A 19,783-nucleotide genomic window follows, 5' to 3' on the forward strand; every position below is an offset into this window, starting at 1 on the left:
TTGTTCAGTGGGTTAAAGATCTGGTGTTGCAGTGAACTGTGGTGTAGGCCAGCAGCTGTATCTCTGTTTGACCCCTAGCCTGGGAACTTCCACCTAAAAAGCCAAAAACAACAAAAAAACCACAAAAAATACACAGATAGTAAAGACTTGGGTGAAGATGTGATGTCATGTGGCTTTTGTTACAGGGAACCTCTCTAAACCAGTGTCATCTGGAAAAAATCTACTCGGAGTTGTAATTGTTGTTTCACTGCAGATGTCTAGAATGGTCTTCCTTCTTACCTTTCACGACAAGCTCAGGTCTCACTTTCTTGAAGTCTTCCCCAAATTCATCTGCACTTAGAAGAATCTAACTTTAATAAGGTTGATTTTAGTATGGGTCTAAGTAGGACTGAAGGCAGTCTGAAAGTTAACTCTGGCCAGCAACATTACTGAAACAAACCTACAGCCTCACCTCCCCTGATAACTACTTTGGAGAGTGTTAAATGTGCTGTTTTTTCCATAATTTTCATTATTCTGTAGTTACTCAGATTCTACAGTTCAACATTTGAATTTCTAACTTTGCGTATTTGGCCAAGACTGTACTCCCAAAGGCAACTAGAAATAGCCCTTAAACTGAAATACTAAAATTGGTCTACCATAGACCAAAGGAATTGCTGTGGCTGGTACAATTGACCTTCATTATGTGCAGATTCTGTACTTGCAAAATTTACCTACTCCCTAAAATTTGTAACCTCCAAATTAACCCTAGTAGCACTTCTAGTCATTTGTGGATGTATAGAGTGGCAGGAAAATTTTGAGCTGCCCAATGTGCATGTTCTCAGCTGAAGTAGAACAAGGCCATGTGCTGTTTTCTTGTTCAGCTTGTATTATAAACAAACACCCTTTTTGTGCTTTTTGTTGGTGATTTCCCTGGTGAAAGTGGCCCCCAAGCCTAGGTAGTGCCGACATGCTGTTTAGTGTTCCTAAGTACAAGAAGGCTGTGATGTTCCTCACAGAGAAAATTCCTATGTTAGATAAGCTTTGCTCAAGCATGAGTTAAGAGTGCTATTAGCCATGAGTTCAATGTTAATAAAAAATGAATATTAAGTAAGCTGATTTAAATAGAAACATGTAAAACAAGATTATGTATTGATCAGATGACAAAAATGTTGTGACCAGAAGCTTGCAGGAACCCAACTCTGTATCCCTCTACATATTTCAGTATGTGCTAATTAGTGTTTGCTGGCAACTTTGCAGAACAAAACCACAGTGAATGAAGATCAACTGTATATATTTTTTGTATATTCATATATATAACAGAATGCTTTTTGATACAATTGGTTTCTGCCCTCAGAGGACTTAGATCTACTTTTTTTTTTAAATATACTCTATTCAAGGGAGAATTTAATTAGCTCAACTTAGCAGACTATCCAGTTTTGTTCCATATTTACCAATCTTCCTTTCTTTCTTTGATTTCCCAAGTAAGTAGCTTAGTAGTTCTATTTAAATTATAAATTGTCATTTGGATTTTATCAGTCTTTTTAGGAGTTTAGAGAAAGAATGTGCCAAGGTCTGCCAAATATCTCATGAACCTAGATTGAGTCTAGCATCAAAGTTCTAGATTATAAAACAGAACAGGCACAAGAACTAGGCAACTAACAGAAGCACGACCATCCAGGCACAAAAGAAATGGTATTCAACAGTGTAATTTCAAACTCCAATACAGGAGTGAGGCCTCACACAAAACTCCTTTCCCTCCGGCCAGAAACATTTGCCCTAGGATACCAGAGGTTGATTTCAACATGTGATAAAACAGATACAATTCAAGCAAATATTCTGCTGAAGGAAGCTAGGGAAGTCAGGAGATATCTGTAGGACTTAGCAAGGAGGGTTGACTTCCACCCAAATATACAAGAAATCAAGGACTTTCGATGGCCAAGAGATTAAGAGTCTTTACAAGTCTATATGGGCTAAGGACATTAATGGGGCAGCTTGATGGGGTTATAAGTCAAAGGCAGAGATCATAATGTTTGGTTCTGTTTGCAGTATAAATACATAGTGCAGTATACCTAAATGTCCCTCGAAAGGGTAGGGATTTGAACTGGCCATGAATGGAGAGTGAAGCACTGAAATTTCTCTGGCTCTCTATTGGGAAACAGAATAAAAGCCTTTCCAACATGTCTGTAGGTAAGTTAGATCCATATGGAAGGAAAGCAGCATTTAGAATTAAGTAGATATGGGGAGTTCCCATTGTGGCTCAGTGGTTAACGAATCTCACTAGGAACCATGAGGTTGCAGGTTCTATCCCTGGCCTTGCTGTGAGCTGTGGTGTAGGTTGCAGACTCGGCTCAGATCTGGCGTTGCTGCGGCTGTGGCGTAGGCCGGCGGCTACAGCTCTGATTGGACCCCTAGCCTGGGGAACCTCCATATGCCGTGGGAGTGGCCCAAGAAAATGGCAACAAGACAAAAAGACAAAAAAAAAAAAGAATTAAGTAGATATGAAATATTACCCAAGTTCAAGGTACAGGTATTCTTTCATTCCTACCTCCTGCCTAGTAACTCTTAACTACTTGGGCCTTGCTTTTTGAGTGACAGGTAGAGAAGATAGAGTAGATTTTTCTTTTTGAAAGAAATGGAAAACGCAAGACCAATCCTTTGAACCACCAGTAGCCACTGAGTGTACTTTAGGATCCATAGAAAAATTGCTAAAAAGAAAAAAAAACCGAGCTGTTCTTTGCAAGTCTTTGGATAGTCATCAAATCTGTTGTACTTAAAGGTAGAAACCACTTTCAGAAAGCTTGAATATTCTTATCAAATAAGATCAGTCTCACATCTTACCTTGATCACAAAGGCTGGAGATGGCTCAAAAAGGAGACTCAGACAATTTAAGAACAAAACAGGTATATTTCTATTGGACTACCTGATACAGAGGATAATGTGGTATGGATGGATAGTATGAATGACAAATAATACAAATATATTTTATTTGAAATAAACAAAAATGCTTACACAGCTCAACAGGTCACTTGGAAACAAACTCTTGCTTGACTGTATTACTGAGCAAAAACAAAGCTGAAGCACAAACACCCTTCTTTTTTGACATGTATTTGGAGGAAGACACTACTTGGTTTTTAAAAAACTGACCTTCCCTTAAGGCCTGGTCATAGAAGTGTAAACAATGTAAATGAACCCACCATTACCAGTTGTCATATCATATCTACGTCACCTGTGTATTCTGAGATCACACCTACACCTGCCAGTAAAGCTGGAAAGGGTTACTATATCACAGTTACACTTGAGTTGGCAGGCAGACTGAGGAAGAGTAATTTGGAACAAGTTTTACATCCTATTTAGAACAATTCACTAGTATTCCCTTAAATAACAGGTTACAATAGAAAGATACTGCCTGAAAGTTATCCGTTTCACTTTGGTTCATTTTTAGTTTTTGTTTGTGATTCACACAGCTGTTTGATTCATTTGCTTATAGTACAATCCTGCCACAAAGTATTAAAGCACAAGATACCTGTAATTCCTTCAATATCTGCATTTCTTCAAGTTTTATACTCTACTATATCCCTAGTATGTCAGCAGTTTTTGAATATTAAAAAAATAATAATAAATGAGTAGAACTCTTCTAAAAAATGCACGTCTATAACTATAATGGTACTAAATGGGAGGGAGACAATAAGGGAAGGGAAAGAAAGCAAACACGTACATATGCAAGGAATGTGGTTCAAGTCTTTGGATTTAAAAACAACTTCCTCAGAGAAGCTGGCTGTAATGGAATTTCCAGAAAACTTCCTTTGCCTCCAAAATGGACCCGAAAAACCCCAATCCAAATGTTTGAAAACTAGTTATGAGATGTTAAAAATGATGATCAAAGCAATTGGAGGGAGAAGGATGAATGTGTCTTCCATTCAGTTACAGTTTGCAGCATAGCCTCTTTAGCTATTGGTCGATCAGTAAAAACCACTGAAGTACCAGAAGTGTTTTGAAGGATGGGATAGAAAAGTACTGAACATATTACCTGTCTCTATCAGTAACAGGGCTTCATGGCTAGGAAAATTTTCAAAACAGTAAAATGACCCCAGGATAGATCTCTCTCCCCATCATTAAATGTGGCAGAATTTAAAAAGAAATTAGAAAAACAAACAAAGGATTTACAAGTAGATATAGTGAAAAAAGAAAATCACAAGGCGGAAAACACAAAAGAATAAAGACAATGCTATATGTTCAACAGTATTCCGTGAGGCTAGAAAACCTGTTAACTTTGAAAGCCCTAGCAAAATATCGCTCTTGTTTATAAATCACTTATTTATCATAAGACCACACGCTGAATCCTTTCTTTCCATGTATTGAAGAATCATACGTTCAGCCTTTAAGCATTCTGCATTTCTTTGCCAATCTTGTAGCTGAGTATCTTGTTCCAGTCGATTTTGGTGCGGGTCACTGGAAGTTGCCGGCGCAAGGCCTTGAATGTGGTGTCTGACATTGTTTGATAGTTTTCACTAATTGCTGTCTGCAACAGATAATTGAAGATACACTGTTTGAACAGAGACCCCATGGTTGTGAATAGGAAAGTAACTCTGTAGCCAAAGAACATGCTTGAGTCCCTTAAGGACATATATGCCATAATATTTCTAGTAAGCTTCTCTCCAATCTCTGAAGGAGGTCAAGAAACCTATATTATTTCTTTTTTTTTTTTTGCCTATATTATTTCTAAAACTAGGTCTATATAAGTACCCACCTCGGTCCCCCAACCCCTGCTTTTCCAAAGTTTGCTTTCCATTGCTTTACTTTTACCAAAGCACTGAAAATTTGTTTTGCAGTGAGGTTAGGGGCTGGGCACACCCTGAGCAATGACAATGGCCCCATCAAGCTCCTTCCCCAAGAACTATACTCAGCATCTGAACACAATGCAAGCCAGGGCTCTGAACTGTGTCTGTGGTTATCTGTGCTGTATCTTAATTTATTTTGTGCGTCTGATAGCAAGATATGTCCTAAGGTAATTAATTGCTTCTTCACTTTACCCCCGTTTGGTCTTAGGAAAAGTTTCATAGGAACACTCTACTTTGGGATAGTGGGGGAAATGTGTAGTACCTTCCAATGCCAAAACCTTGATTGTAACCAGAATGCAGTTACAAAGTCTGCAAACTCTCCACACTGAGTAACACTGAACAACATGTGTATTTACTTTAAAAGGACAGAGAAGTTTAACTATGTTAAAAGCAAAACAATAAGGCACTAGATTTAGAAAAATCAGTTTCAAACATCTTACCTGATACTCATTTTCTGCATGCTCTATGATTTTAATAAACTCCTTGGCAGTTTGGGCTTCATTCTAATGGAGAGAGGAGGAGGGGAAAATAAGAAATTTTTAAAGTTCCTAAGCAGTGAATAAAATTCAGTAAGCAGTGAATAAAAAGACACTAAAAAGTAAGTCTGGAGTTCCCGTCGTGGCTCACTGGAAATGAATCTGATTAGTATCCATAAGGATGCAGGTTTGATCCCTGGCCTCACTCAGTGGGTTAAGGATCCGGTGTTGCTGTGAGCTACGGTGTAGGCTGCAAACACAGCTTGGATCTGGAGTTACTGTGGCTGTGGCGTAGGCTGCCAGATCTAGCTCCAATTCGACCCCTAGCCTGGGAACCTCCAAATGCCACAGGTGCAGCCCTAAAAAGACAAAAGACCAAAAAAAAAAAAAAAGTAAATCCATCTTTACTAACATTTGTTAACAATTTAGTTTTTCAATTGTTCCCCAAAACATTACCTTCTTTGATTCTCATAACAACCCTGTGGAGCAGATGTTATTGTTATTATTATTATTGGGCACACCTGAGGCATATGGAAGTTCCAGGGCCAAGGATTGAATCCAAGCTGCAGTTGCGACCTATGCCACAGCTGAGGCAATGCTGGATTCTTAACCCACTGCACAACAGGGGGAACTCCACAGATCTGCTATTATTACCATTTCCATTTAGCAGTTGATAAAACAAAATTCTCTTAAGTGACTTAACCAAAAGTACACAGCTTTTGAATCATAAAGATGGGATCCAGGGAGTTCCCATCGTGGTGCAGCAGAAACGAATATAATCAGGAACCATGAGATTGTTGGTTTGATCCCTGGCCTCCCTCTGTGGGTTAAAGATCCGGTGCTGCTGTGAGCAGTGATACAGGTTGCAGACGCTGCTGTGGCTGTGGCATAGGTTGGTGGCCACAGCTCTGATTTGACCCCTAGCCTGGGAACCTCCATATGCCGAGTGTGCGGCCCTAAAAAGATAAAAAAAAAAAAAAAAAAAAAAAGATGGGATCCCAATCCAGGTCTTGAGCAAAAAAACCCATGCTTCATGAATTCCTGTTGTGGCGCAGTGGAAACGAATCCAACTAGGAACCATGAGATTGCGGGTTCATTCCCTGGCCTTGCTCAGTGAGTTAAGAATCCGGTGTTGCCGTGAGCTGTGGTGAAGGTCGAACACACGGCTCGGATCTGGCGTTGCTGTGGCTGTAGTGTAGGCCGGCAGCTGTAGCTCCGATTGGACCCCTAGCCTGGGAACCTCCATATGCCATGGGTGCGGCCCTCAAAAAGACAAAAGAAAACAAAAAAACAAAAAAACCCAAAACCAAAAACCATGCTTCATGCTTCTTTCCAATCTATTACAATATGCCCCAAAGACATCATAAAGTCTTGAAATTTTTATGCCTTGAAAATATCTCGGTTTAACAATGATATAAATATAAACAATGCCCTCAGACGTATTAGTCATATACTTTAAGTTCACAGACTCCTCCATTTGTTACTTATGATGCTAAGCCAACCAATCACATTCTACTTTACATGATTGGGGTACAAAATAAATTTCATCTCTTTCTTTCACAATTAGGTAAAACAATTAAAAAGGGTAGGATTTAATCCCAGGGTAGCATCTCAAGATGCTTTCAAAGAGTCAAAAAAAAAAAAAATTCATAATAATACAAAGACATAGTTACTTGCCTTTTTCATTCTTACTCTCATGTGTATACAATGCAGTTTCAGAAAAGCTATATGATACATGATGACTTTATTAATTTGAGGGCTAATATGTAAAGCACACGAGAATCCATTTTATTAAGTCAGACATTACACACTGAAAATGTAAATCAGTGACAATATTCTTTTCACTAATTTTGTTTTGGAAAATATACCTTTTCTAGGGAAAGTGTTATTTAAATTAACAAGCAATGGGTTTGTTATTGTTATTTTTAAATTACTAAGTATATTTTTAACATTTCTCAATTTTAATTTCAACTAAGGTAAATACTGATACGTAAGCAAAAGCTTATTTGCAAATGCTCGATAACTTCTAGGAATATAAAGAAGTACTATGAATGCATGAAAAATTATGTCCCTTCTTTCCAACTATAGAACACAATACTTTTTAATTGAATTACTTCTAAAAATGTTCAGTTTCTCTAATGATATGAATGTATGAATGATAAACCCTATAGGGTTTAGTTTGGCAAACTTTCCTTCCTCCTGGTATTTATTATTGAAGATATTGAGGTCCTTCAGTAAATCTCACAACTGAGAAAGAGAAAGAAGTTTGAATTCTGTAAAGCCAGTATCACTATTCTGGGTCAGACTATGAACTAAAATCAAACCAACCAACAAAGCTGTTTCGTTATATACTATTGTAAGTTGCCAAAATCAAAGCATTGATAACAAGCCGAATTTCTAAATGGCAGAATCAGTATTCAGAATCAAAACTAATCTTTTTAAAGAAAAACAAGACAAATTAAATATTCACACTCACCGAAACAGTTACTGAATCCTGTACGTCTTTATGACTAACCAACTGAACATTGCCATCTTCATAATAGTGAACCTGTGAGACAATGTTTGAGCAAGTTATATGTAGGTCACATAGAAACATTGCTTAGAGAAAAGATTCATGCCTTAAGCCAGCCCCAATCTTACCAACTCTGAACAAATAATTAATATAACCAATGGCAATTTACAGTGGTGGTTAAAATTCACAGAACATTTAAATTTAAGAATTATCTTTCCTTAGCAGAGAAAACTGATTATTAACTAATAAACAACATTTATTATGCGCTTATTCATTTCAGGCACTGTGAATACAAAGATCTTACGACTCGACTCTTAAAAGTATAAAAAATTAAAATAAAATCAATGAATATTAGTATTCTGCTGTGAAATCCAAGAAATTTTAATGGATCCTGGTCCTTTAAACATTTCTCCACATACATTATCATCAATATTGGTTATGCAGACCTGACTAGGTGCAGGAAAAGCTTAACTGAGGGTTAACGACAGGACTGGGAATTCCCATCATGGTGCAACAGAAACGAATCTGACTAGGAACCATGAGGTTGTGGGTTTGATTCCTGGCCTTGCTCAGTGGGTTAAGGATCTGGCGTTGCCCTGAGCTGTGGTGTAGGTTGCAGATGTGGCTTAGATCTGGTGTTGCTATGGCTGTGGCATAGGCCGGAAGCTGTAGCTCCGACTGAATCCCCAGCCTGGAAACCTCCATATGGTGAGGGTGCAGCCCTAAAAAGAAAAAAAAGACAAAAAAAAAAAAGGACAGGACTGTAAAATAAACATTCTATTGGTAAATCAGGTTATAAAAATAATTAAGACAAAAGCAGTTCTGAGGATATAAGGTAAAGTAGGGTGCTGCAATTATGATAACAAGTAGCAAGAAGGAGGGTTACACAAGAGACACACTAACCATTCAAGGAGAAGTAATAAGGCTCAGGAAGTTTTAGCACTTGGAAGAGAGAGTCAGTCACTTTAACATGGCTACAAATTGGCCATATAGAATAGGATGAAAGTATCCTTTTGTTAAGTTCATTTGAGCAAGGTTTTGAGAACAGGCTATGTGAATAAGGTAGAAAAGGGTATCAAGCAAGGGGATAGAGCACAACTGGTTTAGTTTAGGGAAGAACAAAGAACTCCCTGCAAATGGGTATGTGTGGAGGGGAGTGTGGCAGAAGATCCTGCTATCAAGTTGTAGATAGACTGTGCGGAACAAATCGTTTATAAACCATGTTAAGAATTCAGACTTTACTGGGGATTCAGGGAAAAGGAATATTTAAGAAAAATTAGATTGTGTTATGAAGAAAATAAAGTGGAGGGAGCTGAAATTAAGAGTATAATGCTGGAATGGTAGTCCAGGTTATACCTCTTCCCTTCATCTAATCTATAACACCAGGGGATATTTGAACAAAAAGGAATTTTTTAGAGACTAAGCAGAGAAGAGGCAATAATCTACACTATTATAGCTATTATTTATTGAGTCCTTACTGTGTGTTACGCACTATACAAAACATTTTACTTATTATTTATCTCAATCTCTACAAAAACTCTGAGATAGGACTGCCATTAACCCTGTTTTACAGATGAGGAAACCGAGGCTTGAAGCAATTTAATAACTTATCCATGTTCATATATCTAGTTGGAGGAGGAGCTATCAAATTCCAGAACTAAAACCTTATCCAACATGCATAATGCTTCTCAGTGCTGTGTTTTGTCAAAAGTTAAAAATTCCCTATTCTAGGAAGAAGCAAATTGTCTTGTTAGGGACTTACTTTTCTAAGATATCATTAGAAGGGACTAAAAAGAGCCAAGCTCCATGTAGGTAGAAACTCTGACCCTACTGGCAACAAAAGGACTTCCCTAGGCAACATGAACATTAAGGGACAAAAATAGGGGTCTACCTTAATGAGGACAAATAGCTCTGTCCAGATGGGCAAGAGAAACTAGTATTTCCATACCCGATCAACTCCCTGAAATTTCATTTTGGCTTTCTGTTTGTTTAAATTTTTGTTTGTTTATTTATTTATTTATTTGGCCATGCCTAGAAGTTCCCTGGCCAGGGATTGAAACTGTGCCAGAGAAGTGATCCAAGCCACTACTGTGGCAACACCGGTTCCTTTAACTGTGTCACAAGGGAACTCCTCATTTTTTGGTTTCTAAAAAAGGTTAAAGAGGAAAAGACAATTTAACAATACACCTGAAAAGGAGGGAGCTGACAAAGACCTGTAGTAATTACATGCAAAAATTAGAACAAAGATTTGGACAAAAAAGACTGGCCTAAATAATGATGACGTATAAAGGCTAAAATTCCTTTTTTTTTTTTTTCCAGGGCTGCACCTGCGACACAAAGAAATTCCCAGGCTGGGGGCTGAATTGGAGCTGCAGCTGCTGGCCTACATACAGCCACAGCCACGCCAGATCTGAGCCATGTCTGTGACCTACACCACAGCTCATGGAAAAGCTGAATCCTTAACTCACTGAGCGGGGGCCAGGGATCGAACCTGGAACCTCACAGATCCTTATTTGGGTTCATCCCGCTGAACAGGAACTCCAAAGACTAAAATTCTAATAGACAATGACAAAGATATTTAAAATACAAGTGGGTCACACCAGAACACTAGCTTTTTTTGATTGTTTTTTAACTAAGAAACTCCTAGTCCAAAGGTTGAAAAGAACACTAAGAAGGGAAGTGAGTACAAATAGGACAGAGGATTTATAAAAAAAAATGCAGAAAAGAAAAGAGAACTTGCATATTTGAAACATATCTCAGACTCCATCTGAAGGAAGGAGATACACAGGGTACATCTTTTTTGTCTAAGATTAGACTATGCAATTGGCTTGAACTTCTATTATGTTTAAGAACTTGGACATGGATAGGAATATAGGTAAGACAAGTAAATCATAAATAGGTAAGGCTTATGAATTCAACTGAAAATTCTAAAAAATATCAATTTCACTATCTAATATATTAATGACAAATTAATTTTAAGCTTTAACTTGTCTCAAAGCAAAACTTTCTCTTTTTTTCTGGGGGTGATTAGAGGTGGAATTAAACTGTTTTACTCAGGGGCTTAGGGGAGGAGTCAATCTGTGGGCTTACTAAGATCTCCCCAGCTTCACAGTCACCAAAAATGACAAGACCTTTTCCAGGTTTCATGTGCTAGTAAAAATTTCAACATCACTATTATCAGCATAAATCCTCAGAAAAACTGTCTTCCCAGAGCTATCCTGTTGCTTACAGAATAACCAAAGGGCTAAATATATTAATGACTTTTCCAAATAGCTCCCACTCTGATTTTTAAAAGAAACAGAAATGAAGTAAGCCTCTCCCCAAAGTGTGATCTTACAACCTGTTGTTAAAAGGTAAAAATGATGTCTGAGTGCTGGGCCCTGCTGTAAAATTCTTATCAGAAACCTCTGTGATGTGTACTATTTAATTTATAGGTTTGCCTTGGCAAAGCTGGAACACAAGTTATATTTCTTTCTAGAAGGAAAATGAATCCTAGCACAAATTTATAGTAAGCTGCAGGTTAATGCTGATGCCACAATTACAAGCTGTCTAGAGCACAGGGCTACTCCTAGACATAGTCAACATATAAAACGGTACATTGTCTTAGGTTGGGCTCCTCCAGAAACAGACCTCAGGGATAAATATTTGAAAAAAATTAGTTTATTTGGGAGATAATCTCAGGAAGCACTGGTAGGGACTGAAGAAGTGAGACAGAGAGGGCAAGAAAGTGCTAGAGGTGCATTAATGAGCACATTATGGCTTCTAGCATTGGACTCTGGAAGACTATGCAGAACATGCTGTAGAGTTGTCACACCTAAGGGGTGAAGAAGCTGGCCTATTTACTCAACAGCTTCTGTGGCACTAAGGGCTGCTCTAGAGCTGTGAGCTTAACACTTCCAACTTGCCTCATCTGAGCTGGGCATGCCCCTGCAGCTAGAAAAAGCTTCCAGGAAGAGGAGTGCAGCTACTTGTAGCAGGAGGTTATCACTACATGTGAAAAGAGTGGGTACAGAGGACATCTACTATGTGTGTTTTGGTTAAATGGTACATTAAAAAAAGGCAACTTATAAAAACCATTAAAAAAAACTATAATGGAAAAAAATAAAAAGTTTAAAAAGGCAACTCTTGCTAATGGTTATTAAAGCCAGACTTACCACAATATAATAGAGGTAAAATTAGGTACTGATCCTCTCAGTTATTAGTAACTGTTTAATCTAAATTTAGTGTTAGGCTTAAGAATTAATCACTATGAGTTTTGTGTGTGTGTGTGTGTGTGTGTGTTTGCCTTTTCTAGGGCCGCTTCCCACGGCATATGGAGGTTCCCGGGCTAGGGGACTAATGGGAGCTGAAGCCGCTGCCCTACGCCACAGCCACAGCAATGTGGGATTTGAGCCGCGTCTGCAACCTACACCACAGCTCACGGCAACGCCGGATCCTTAACCCACTGAGCAAGGCCAGGGATCGAACCCGCAACCTTGTGGTTCCTAGTCAGATTTGTTAACCACTGCGCCACGATGGGAACTCTTTACTATGAGTTTTTAAAGTCAACTTGTTAGGATATCAAAAGACTTCAATCCAGATAGGCATCAAGTGAATTAATAAGCTTTTTTTTTTTTTTTGCAGCAGCTACAGTATTCGGAAGTTCCTGGACCATGGATCAAACCCATGCCACAGAACAACCCAAGCCACGGCAGTGACAATGCTGCATCCTTAATCTGCTGTGGCACCAGGGAACTCCAACAAGCTTCTTACTCACCTTACTATCTGTCCTGACACCAGCATTAGAAATCTACTCTGCTTGGTTAATCACACTTGGCCATTATCTCTAGTTCCAGTTTTATTTACTTAATTTAAAACTTCCAGTCATTACTGTAAAAAAAAACCAAAACCCAAACAACACAAGTCCATTCATGTAGCTTTCTTCAGAACTAAGAGTTAATTAACTTTAAATATATATGTATAAATTTAAATGAGATTATATACATAAAAGATGCTAATTATAGTAGCTGCTATATAATCACTTTTTAATAATTTTTATTATATTTTTTATTTATTTATTTTTATTTTTTTTGTCTTTCTGCCTTTTCTTGAGCCGCTCCCGTGGCATATGGAGGTTCCCAGTCTAGGGGTCTAATCAGAGCTGTAGCCACCGGCCTACGCCACAGCCACAGCAACATGGAATCCAAGCCGCATCTGCGACCCATACCACACTCACGGCAATGCGGGATCCTTAACCCACTGAGTGAGGCCAGGGATCGAACCTGCAACCTCATGGTTCCTAGTCGGATTCATTAACCACTGTGCCACGACGGGAACTCCACTTCTTAATAATTTTTAAAACCACTTTATCATGGTAGAATTGATTTACAATGTATTAGCTTCAGGTTTACAGCAAAGTGAATCAGACATACACATATATGTATACTTTTAATTAATTGTTTTCTTCTTTCTGAGAACTGCTGTTTGATAATTCCTGGAAAGCTCTTTGGTTATCTTTGAAAGAAACAAGCAAGCAGTACACGTCACATGACTACCCTTTATCAACCCAGAAGAGCACTCTCTGTTTAACGATAGTACTTCCCGAGGAAGAAGGCTTCTATTTCTATTCACCATCGATCTCCCTTTGCATCTACATATAGTTGTTCCTTATTTCTAATATCCGAGCAAGTACCAATTTGCATGTTTGTTTTAAAGATCTGATGCTTTAACATGGCCTATTAACAGTTGGGATCTCACCTGAATCTTAAGTACTCCAACCACCTGGGCTGTAGGTGGTGTGATGGTGAACTTCCACTCCGATCTCCAACGACCATTCCTATTAAAACACACACACAATACTGTAGAATTAGCAGTAAGAAAGAGATGGTTTGCCACTGAGGCAGAGGATTTGGGAAAGAGGAAAGTAACATAAACCAATCATTTACAGTTTAACAAACACAAGGCTCTATCTGCTCAAATATGTATTCAAGTGGCTTATATACATAAGCCTTTTCTAAGTTATTCTTTCATTTTTCATTTTTTTTAATCTTAGGGTAGAAAACCATGCCTATTCTGTTCATGGGAGGCTCTTCCACAAACGGATGGGCCACTGAGTTGTGCAATTAACTCAAGTATTATTAACTAAACCCAAGTAAAACTCATACTTTCCACTGGATACTTACTTCATTAATCACTTATTCTCACTCAATGTAAGAGTAATTTTTAAAGATAGATTATAAAGCCTTAGAATTAGCAGAAATCTAAATGATTATGTCCAAATCCCTCATTTTTCAGGTAGGGAACTAAAGCCTCTATGTCAAATAACTTATCCCAAGCTAGTTAGATTAAAAACTAAATCTCGTGGGACGAGGTAGCCAAGTGGTTAAGGTGATGGACTGCTAAAAACCAAGTCTCAACTGCTAGTTTGGTTTCTTTCCAATATAAATTAGATTAAAAAAGAAGAGAACATATACTTTCTTACCAGAAGTTTTTAGGCTGAAATTGGTGGCTTTCAATACATGCAATAATGGTCTGCTGCCCATCAATATTTTTAGCATAAACCTATTATTAAAAAAAAAAAAGGTTAAGACTTAAGAAAACATATTTAAACAACAAACACTATCAGATCCCCAAGGATTTAGCACGTTTAGTATGCTCAATCTTTGGGTAAGATAAAGAGTCAAATGGGATGAGCTTACAAGGGTTCATGCAATATGAACAGAAAGCACAACATGCTAATTTCTAGAAGAGACAGTGGTATAATTAATAGAGAAATACCGCTCCTGGTTTAGGGTACAAGAGATGTCCCAGTTGGGCTGGGCCTTACAAGATAAATAAGATTATGATAAACAGAGACAAAATAAAGACGAATAAATAGTTCAGGAAGGAAATAGGGCTGGTTCGGTGAATGACTGAATGGTAAGTAGTTTTGTCAGGTTAGAGGGTATGTGTGAAGTAGACTTGTGGGAGATAATACAGGATGGCATATTTAGGTCATGTAGTAGTAGATGTAAGGTAAGAAAATGACTATATTCTACAAGCAATGGACAGATACCAAAACAACATTACCATAAGTATTATTTTGGGAGAATAATCAATATTGGAGGAGAGGGTAAAATGGAAAAAAGTTGAAAGTTAGGAGGCCAAAGAATTAATCCAGGCAGTAAATTAGGGTAGTTATCACTGGGTATCAGATGGAGAAGCACAATCAAGTCTGGCAATATACTGCAAATGAAAGGCAAGTCTGTAAGGAAGGAGCCAAAGTACTTGCACGCTTGAATGACTAGAAAGATGGTGGTGTCACTGACAAATGGGAAAATTCAGATGGAGATATCCAGCTAAGAGTCAGAAACACTAAGTGTTCCTTAGTGTAGGAGAGAGGAACAAAAATGTGACCACTGGGCGGGGGGGCGGGGGGGGAATGCTTTATAGTCCACAAAATGTTTTTATATGTACTTTCCTTTTGCTCTGATATACTGAAATACACTGTTATTATCTACAGATGACAAAGCTGAAGTTCATAGAGCTACTTGACCAAGGTCATTCAGAAAGTAGTTGAGATAGAACCTGAACCCACTGCTTTTCTTTTTTCTTTTCCCCCCCACTTTTTAGGGCTGCACCTATGGCATATGGAAGTTCCCAGGCTAGGGGCTAAATCAGAGCTGCAGCTGCCGGCCTACACCACAGCCACAACAACAAAGGATCCAAGCCATGTCTGCGACCTATACTATAGCTCATGGCAACGCTGGATCCTTAACCCACTGAGCGAGGCCAGGGACCAAACCCACATCTTCATGGGTACCAGTCGGGCTCATAACCTGCTAAGCCACAACGGGAACTCCCCCACTGCTTTTCTGACACCAAATTCTGTAACTTTCCCTATCTTAAACTACAAGTTTTCAAGAGAGAAAAAAAGCAGCAATGAGGAATGCCTACAGTTAAAAAGTAGGGGAGAAGAAATAAATAGAGATAGAATAAGAATAATTAAAGAATACTGACACAACAGTTTAAGAAAAGATCATTTCTGGAAGTAGCTGGTTGGCCTCAGTGTGAAATGCCATACAAAAGTCAAGAACCTTTTAAGAAAAGGACCCCAGGTCAGGAAATTCAGGAGCCATAAGTAGCCTCAGAGAGCAGTGTCTATAGAATAGGGACTGAAGCCAAAATTCATAGGGTTAAGCAATGGATAGGTAATGAGGAAGGCACTAGTAGGAGCAGAATGCTCCCTGGTTTGGCTGTACAGGAGACAGGAAAGGGAGAGGAAAGAAGGGCAAGGTAGAAAGAGAAGAGAAGTAACTTATAGGAATTACTATTATAACTGAAGAAATGTTCCCCCCTCACCCTCCATCCTGCTTAAAAGGACAGAAGAAATAAAAATGTTTTGAGGTAAAGAGAACTACATTGGAAGAGAAAACAAAGTCACAATTAGATATCTTGAAGTAGACAGGATAGTATGAAATGAACATATGGATCCTTCTTCCTCAGAAGAATGGAAGAAGAGGAAGAAAGGGAAGATTTCTGAGTGTGGAAAGAGGAATAAAAAGATTTCACGTCAGTTGGAACATAGTATAGTTGGCCCATGAACAACATGGGTTTGAACTACACGGGTCCACTTACACAAAGATTTTTTTCAACAGTAAATACTATAGTACTACATGATCTGCCACTGGATGAATTCTGGGTTGGGTGAATCCTCAGATGCAGAACTGTAGATACAAACAAACTGCAGATATGCAGGGTCTACTATAAATTATACTTAATTTTCAACTGCACGAGTTGGTGCCTCTAACATTGTTCAAGGATCAACTGCATATCGAAAATATCAGGGACTACTGAGATCAAATTAAGAATTACTAAGCACGTAGATAAGTAATGAGATCCTGCTATGTAGCACAGGGAACTGTGTCTAGTCACTTGTGATGGAACATGATAGAGGAAAATGTGAGAAAAAGAATGCATATATATATGCATGACTGGGTTAATTTGTTGTACAGTAGAAATTGACAGAACATTGTAAATCAACTATAATAGAAAAAATAAAAAATCTTACAAAAAAAATTACTAAGCAGAAGAGCTGAGAATGAAACACTGTTAGAATAATTCCATGACTTTCTGTAGCTCATTTTTTAACTATTGGAAGTGAGAAAAGGACACAGTAGGGTAGCAGTCCTCAGTGTGGAGGCTCTCCAAATTAAGAATGAGTAGTGAGTTCCCGTTGTGGCACAGCGGAAACGAATCCAACTAGGAACCATGAAGTTGAGGGTTCGATCCCTGGCCTCACTCAACAGATTAAGGATCTGGTGTTGCTGTGAACTGTGGTGTAGGTTGCAGACTCGGCTTGGATCTGGCATTGCTATGGCTGTGGCGTAGGCTGGCAGCTATAGTTCTGATTCTACCCCTAGCCTGGGAACCTTTATATGCCGTGGGTGCAGCCCTGAAGAAAAAAAAAAAAGATAAAAAAATGAGTAGTGACAAATTCTGAACAGGTTAACAAATAAGTTCAAAGTATATTTAGAAACGAACAGTCAATTTCTAAAAGAGGGTGTGTCATGTCTCCCTTTGTAATACTAGGTTCCAAAATGGAATTCTGTACATCGTGATGCGTTTTCTCCATTTGTATTTAAAACAAAAAACAAGAACAAAACCAAATCAAATATATAACAATAATAAGTACCATTTATGCAGAGCTTACTTTGTGTCAGGCACTTTTAAAGCACTTTATATGCATTAATATTTCTAATCAATGTTTTTAATAGTCACAATTTTACAAAGGAGAAATGACAGAATTAAATTTTCTATTGTTCCCACAAAGAGGTATTAAAAGAAAGTCAAATTCACCCTTGACTTTTAAAAAAATTGTTCAGTTCAAATAGTTTTGACTATCCAATGAAATCATTCAAACTATTAGAAGTACCTCTGTAAAAAGTTTTTTGATGGGTGTAAGGCAATTTGCTCATGAATAAAGACAAAGGTAGGTAACTGGGATTTTAGGAATTTCCCATTTATACCCATTTCAAAAATGATTTAGGGAATAAAATGCAGAGAAAATCGTAACTAAGAAGAGATGTTTGTGGCTGGCCAAAGCCTCCAAAGGATAAGGTAAATAAATAAAACACTAATAATGAGGTAGGCAGATACTTAACAGTACAGAAGCCGTTGGAATAATGATCTTTCACATAGGCCCTTAGAGCGCTGTCACAGGATTCTCTCCAAGACTTCAGACTTCCATCTACTTCCTCTGGCTGCGGGTCACTTGCTTCTTTCCGTAAGTGATCAAACTTAAAGGAAATTTTATTTCTTGGATCTAAAAATCTGCTATTACCCAGGTCACCGTGTTCTGTAATTAAGACCTTCCAAAGAATAATAATAAAATGTAAGTAACTGTAAAAAAAAAAAAAAAAAGACAGTTCTTGTCACAGTTTACAAAAAAAGGAAAAATTCTGAAGACAAGTAACTTTTCATTTAGTCAGATTTCTCTTTCATAATAGATTTTTCAATCTATTCTCATAAAAATATTTTATTTTGGGGTAAGTCACTCTAAAGTGCAACATTTCCCCCATCCTAAAAATGCCCATCATTTCTTGGTTTCTGTTTAATATACAACCTATGTATATACTTTATATATATATTATTAGATAGCTATAATAACTTATATGTTCACTTCTGTATTCTTTTTTCACCTATTTTATGAACCCTTTCCAGAGTCATTATACTTAGCATTTAAAACAAGTAGTATAGCCGCATGATGGTTCAAAAAAGAAAAAAAAAACCCCACACAGCTGTAATAGAAAAAATAAAAATCATATAATTAAAAAAAAGTGAAAATAAAGTGGCATCTTTTTCTCGTCTTTCTTCCTCACCCATCAAATTCCCAACAAATTTTCTCTACCCTCAAAGGTAACTGATTTTATTAATTTAGAGTAAGAGTTGGCAAGTAATGCATGCAGTGCCACTTGTTTTTGTAAATAAAGTTTTGCTGAACATAGCCCCACTTGTTTGTTTCTGTATTGTCCTTGGCTGCTTTCCTGCTACAATAAGCAGAGTTGAGTAGTCAAGATTGACTCTTTGTGCCACAAAACTGAAATATTTACTATCTGACCCTTTACAGAAAAGAAACCTGCCAATTTCTGATTTAGATTATTCTTTCAGTGCTTTTTTTTTTTTTTTTTTTTTAAGGGCCACACCGGTGACATGTGGAGGTTCCCAGGCTAGGGGTCAAATCAGGGCTGCAGCTGTAGGCCTATACCACAGCCATAGCAACTCCAGACCTAAGCCGTGTCTGTGACCTACACCACAACTCATAGCAATGCTGGATCCTCAACCCACTGAGTGAGGCCAGGAACTGAACCCACGTCCTCACGGATACTAGTCGGTTTCATTACTGCTGAGCCACAAAGGGAACTCTAGATTATTTCTTTTACATAAAAACTAGCATACCACACTATGCTTTTCTTTTTTAAACTTAATATATCTAGAAGATCTTTCTATACCAGTGCCTGGAGAACTTGTTTTTTTATTATAGCTATATACAACTCCATTGTATGGATGTACAAAAATTTATTCAACCAGTCCCCTATTAATGGATATGTGGATTATTCCTAATCTTTTGCTATTACGAACAGTACTGTCCTTGGATGTTCATTATCTACAAATTATGTACATGTGCCAAGCAAACCTGTGGGATAAATTTCCTGAAGCAGGACAACTGGGTCAAAGGGTAAATGCATGCATAATTTTGACAGAGATTGACAAACTCCCCATTATCACAGGATGTTCTACCAAGTCAAGCCCATCATCAGTAGAAATTTTAACTGGCATTCCTTTTCACCTTTAAAAAAAGTTTTTGTGAACTATGTGTACCTAATTTTTGTCCACTTTTCCACTGGGTCTTTGGTCTTTCTCCAGTTGAAGTCTGGATTATTCTTTTACATGTGTTTTGAGGTCTACATATTTTCTCCTTCTCTTGACACATTTGCCTTTTAAAATAATCATACATGATC

General features: G+C 37.8%; 1 protein-coding gene across 1 annotated transcript in view; it reads right to left on the minus strand.

The window, feature by feature from the left end:
• Nucleotides 1-2,863: 2,863 nt before the first annotated feature.
• Nucleotides 2,864-19,783, minus strand: part of CAPZA1 (capping actin protein of muscle Z-line subunit alpha 1) — a 51,544-nt gene continuing 34,624 nt past the window's right edge. Inside the window, exons 5-10 of the mRNA XM_047785002.1 lie at nt 17,927-18,133; nt 14,266-14,345; nt 13,542-13,620; nt 7,770-7,841; nt 5,258-5,320; nt 2,864-4,498 (exon numbers count right to left, since the gene is read on the minus strand). Of these exons, the coding sequence (XP_047640958.1) occupies nt 4,358-4,498; nt 5,258-5,320; nt 7,770-7,841; nt 13,542-13,620; nt 14,266-14,345; nt 17,927-18,133 (642 nt within the window). The 3' untranslated portion in view covers nt 2,864-4,357. The remainder of the gene's footprint in view (nt 4,499-5,257; nt 5,321-7,769; nt 7,842-13,541; nt 13,621-14,265; nt 14,346-17,926; nt 18,134-19,783) is intronic.

This window comes from Phacochoerus africanus, chromosome 6 (assembly GCF_016906955.1).
Source record: "Phacochoerus africanus isolate WHEZ1 chromosome 6, ROS_Pafr_v1, whole genome shotgun sequence".
In the NCBI taxonomy this organism is placed as follows: domain Eukaryota; kingdom Metazoa; phylum Chordata; class Mammalia; order Artiodactyla; family Suidae; genus Phacochoerus; species Phacochoerus africanus.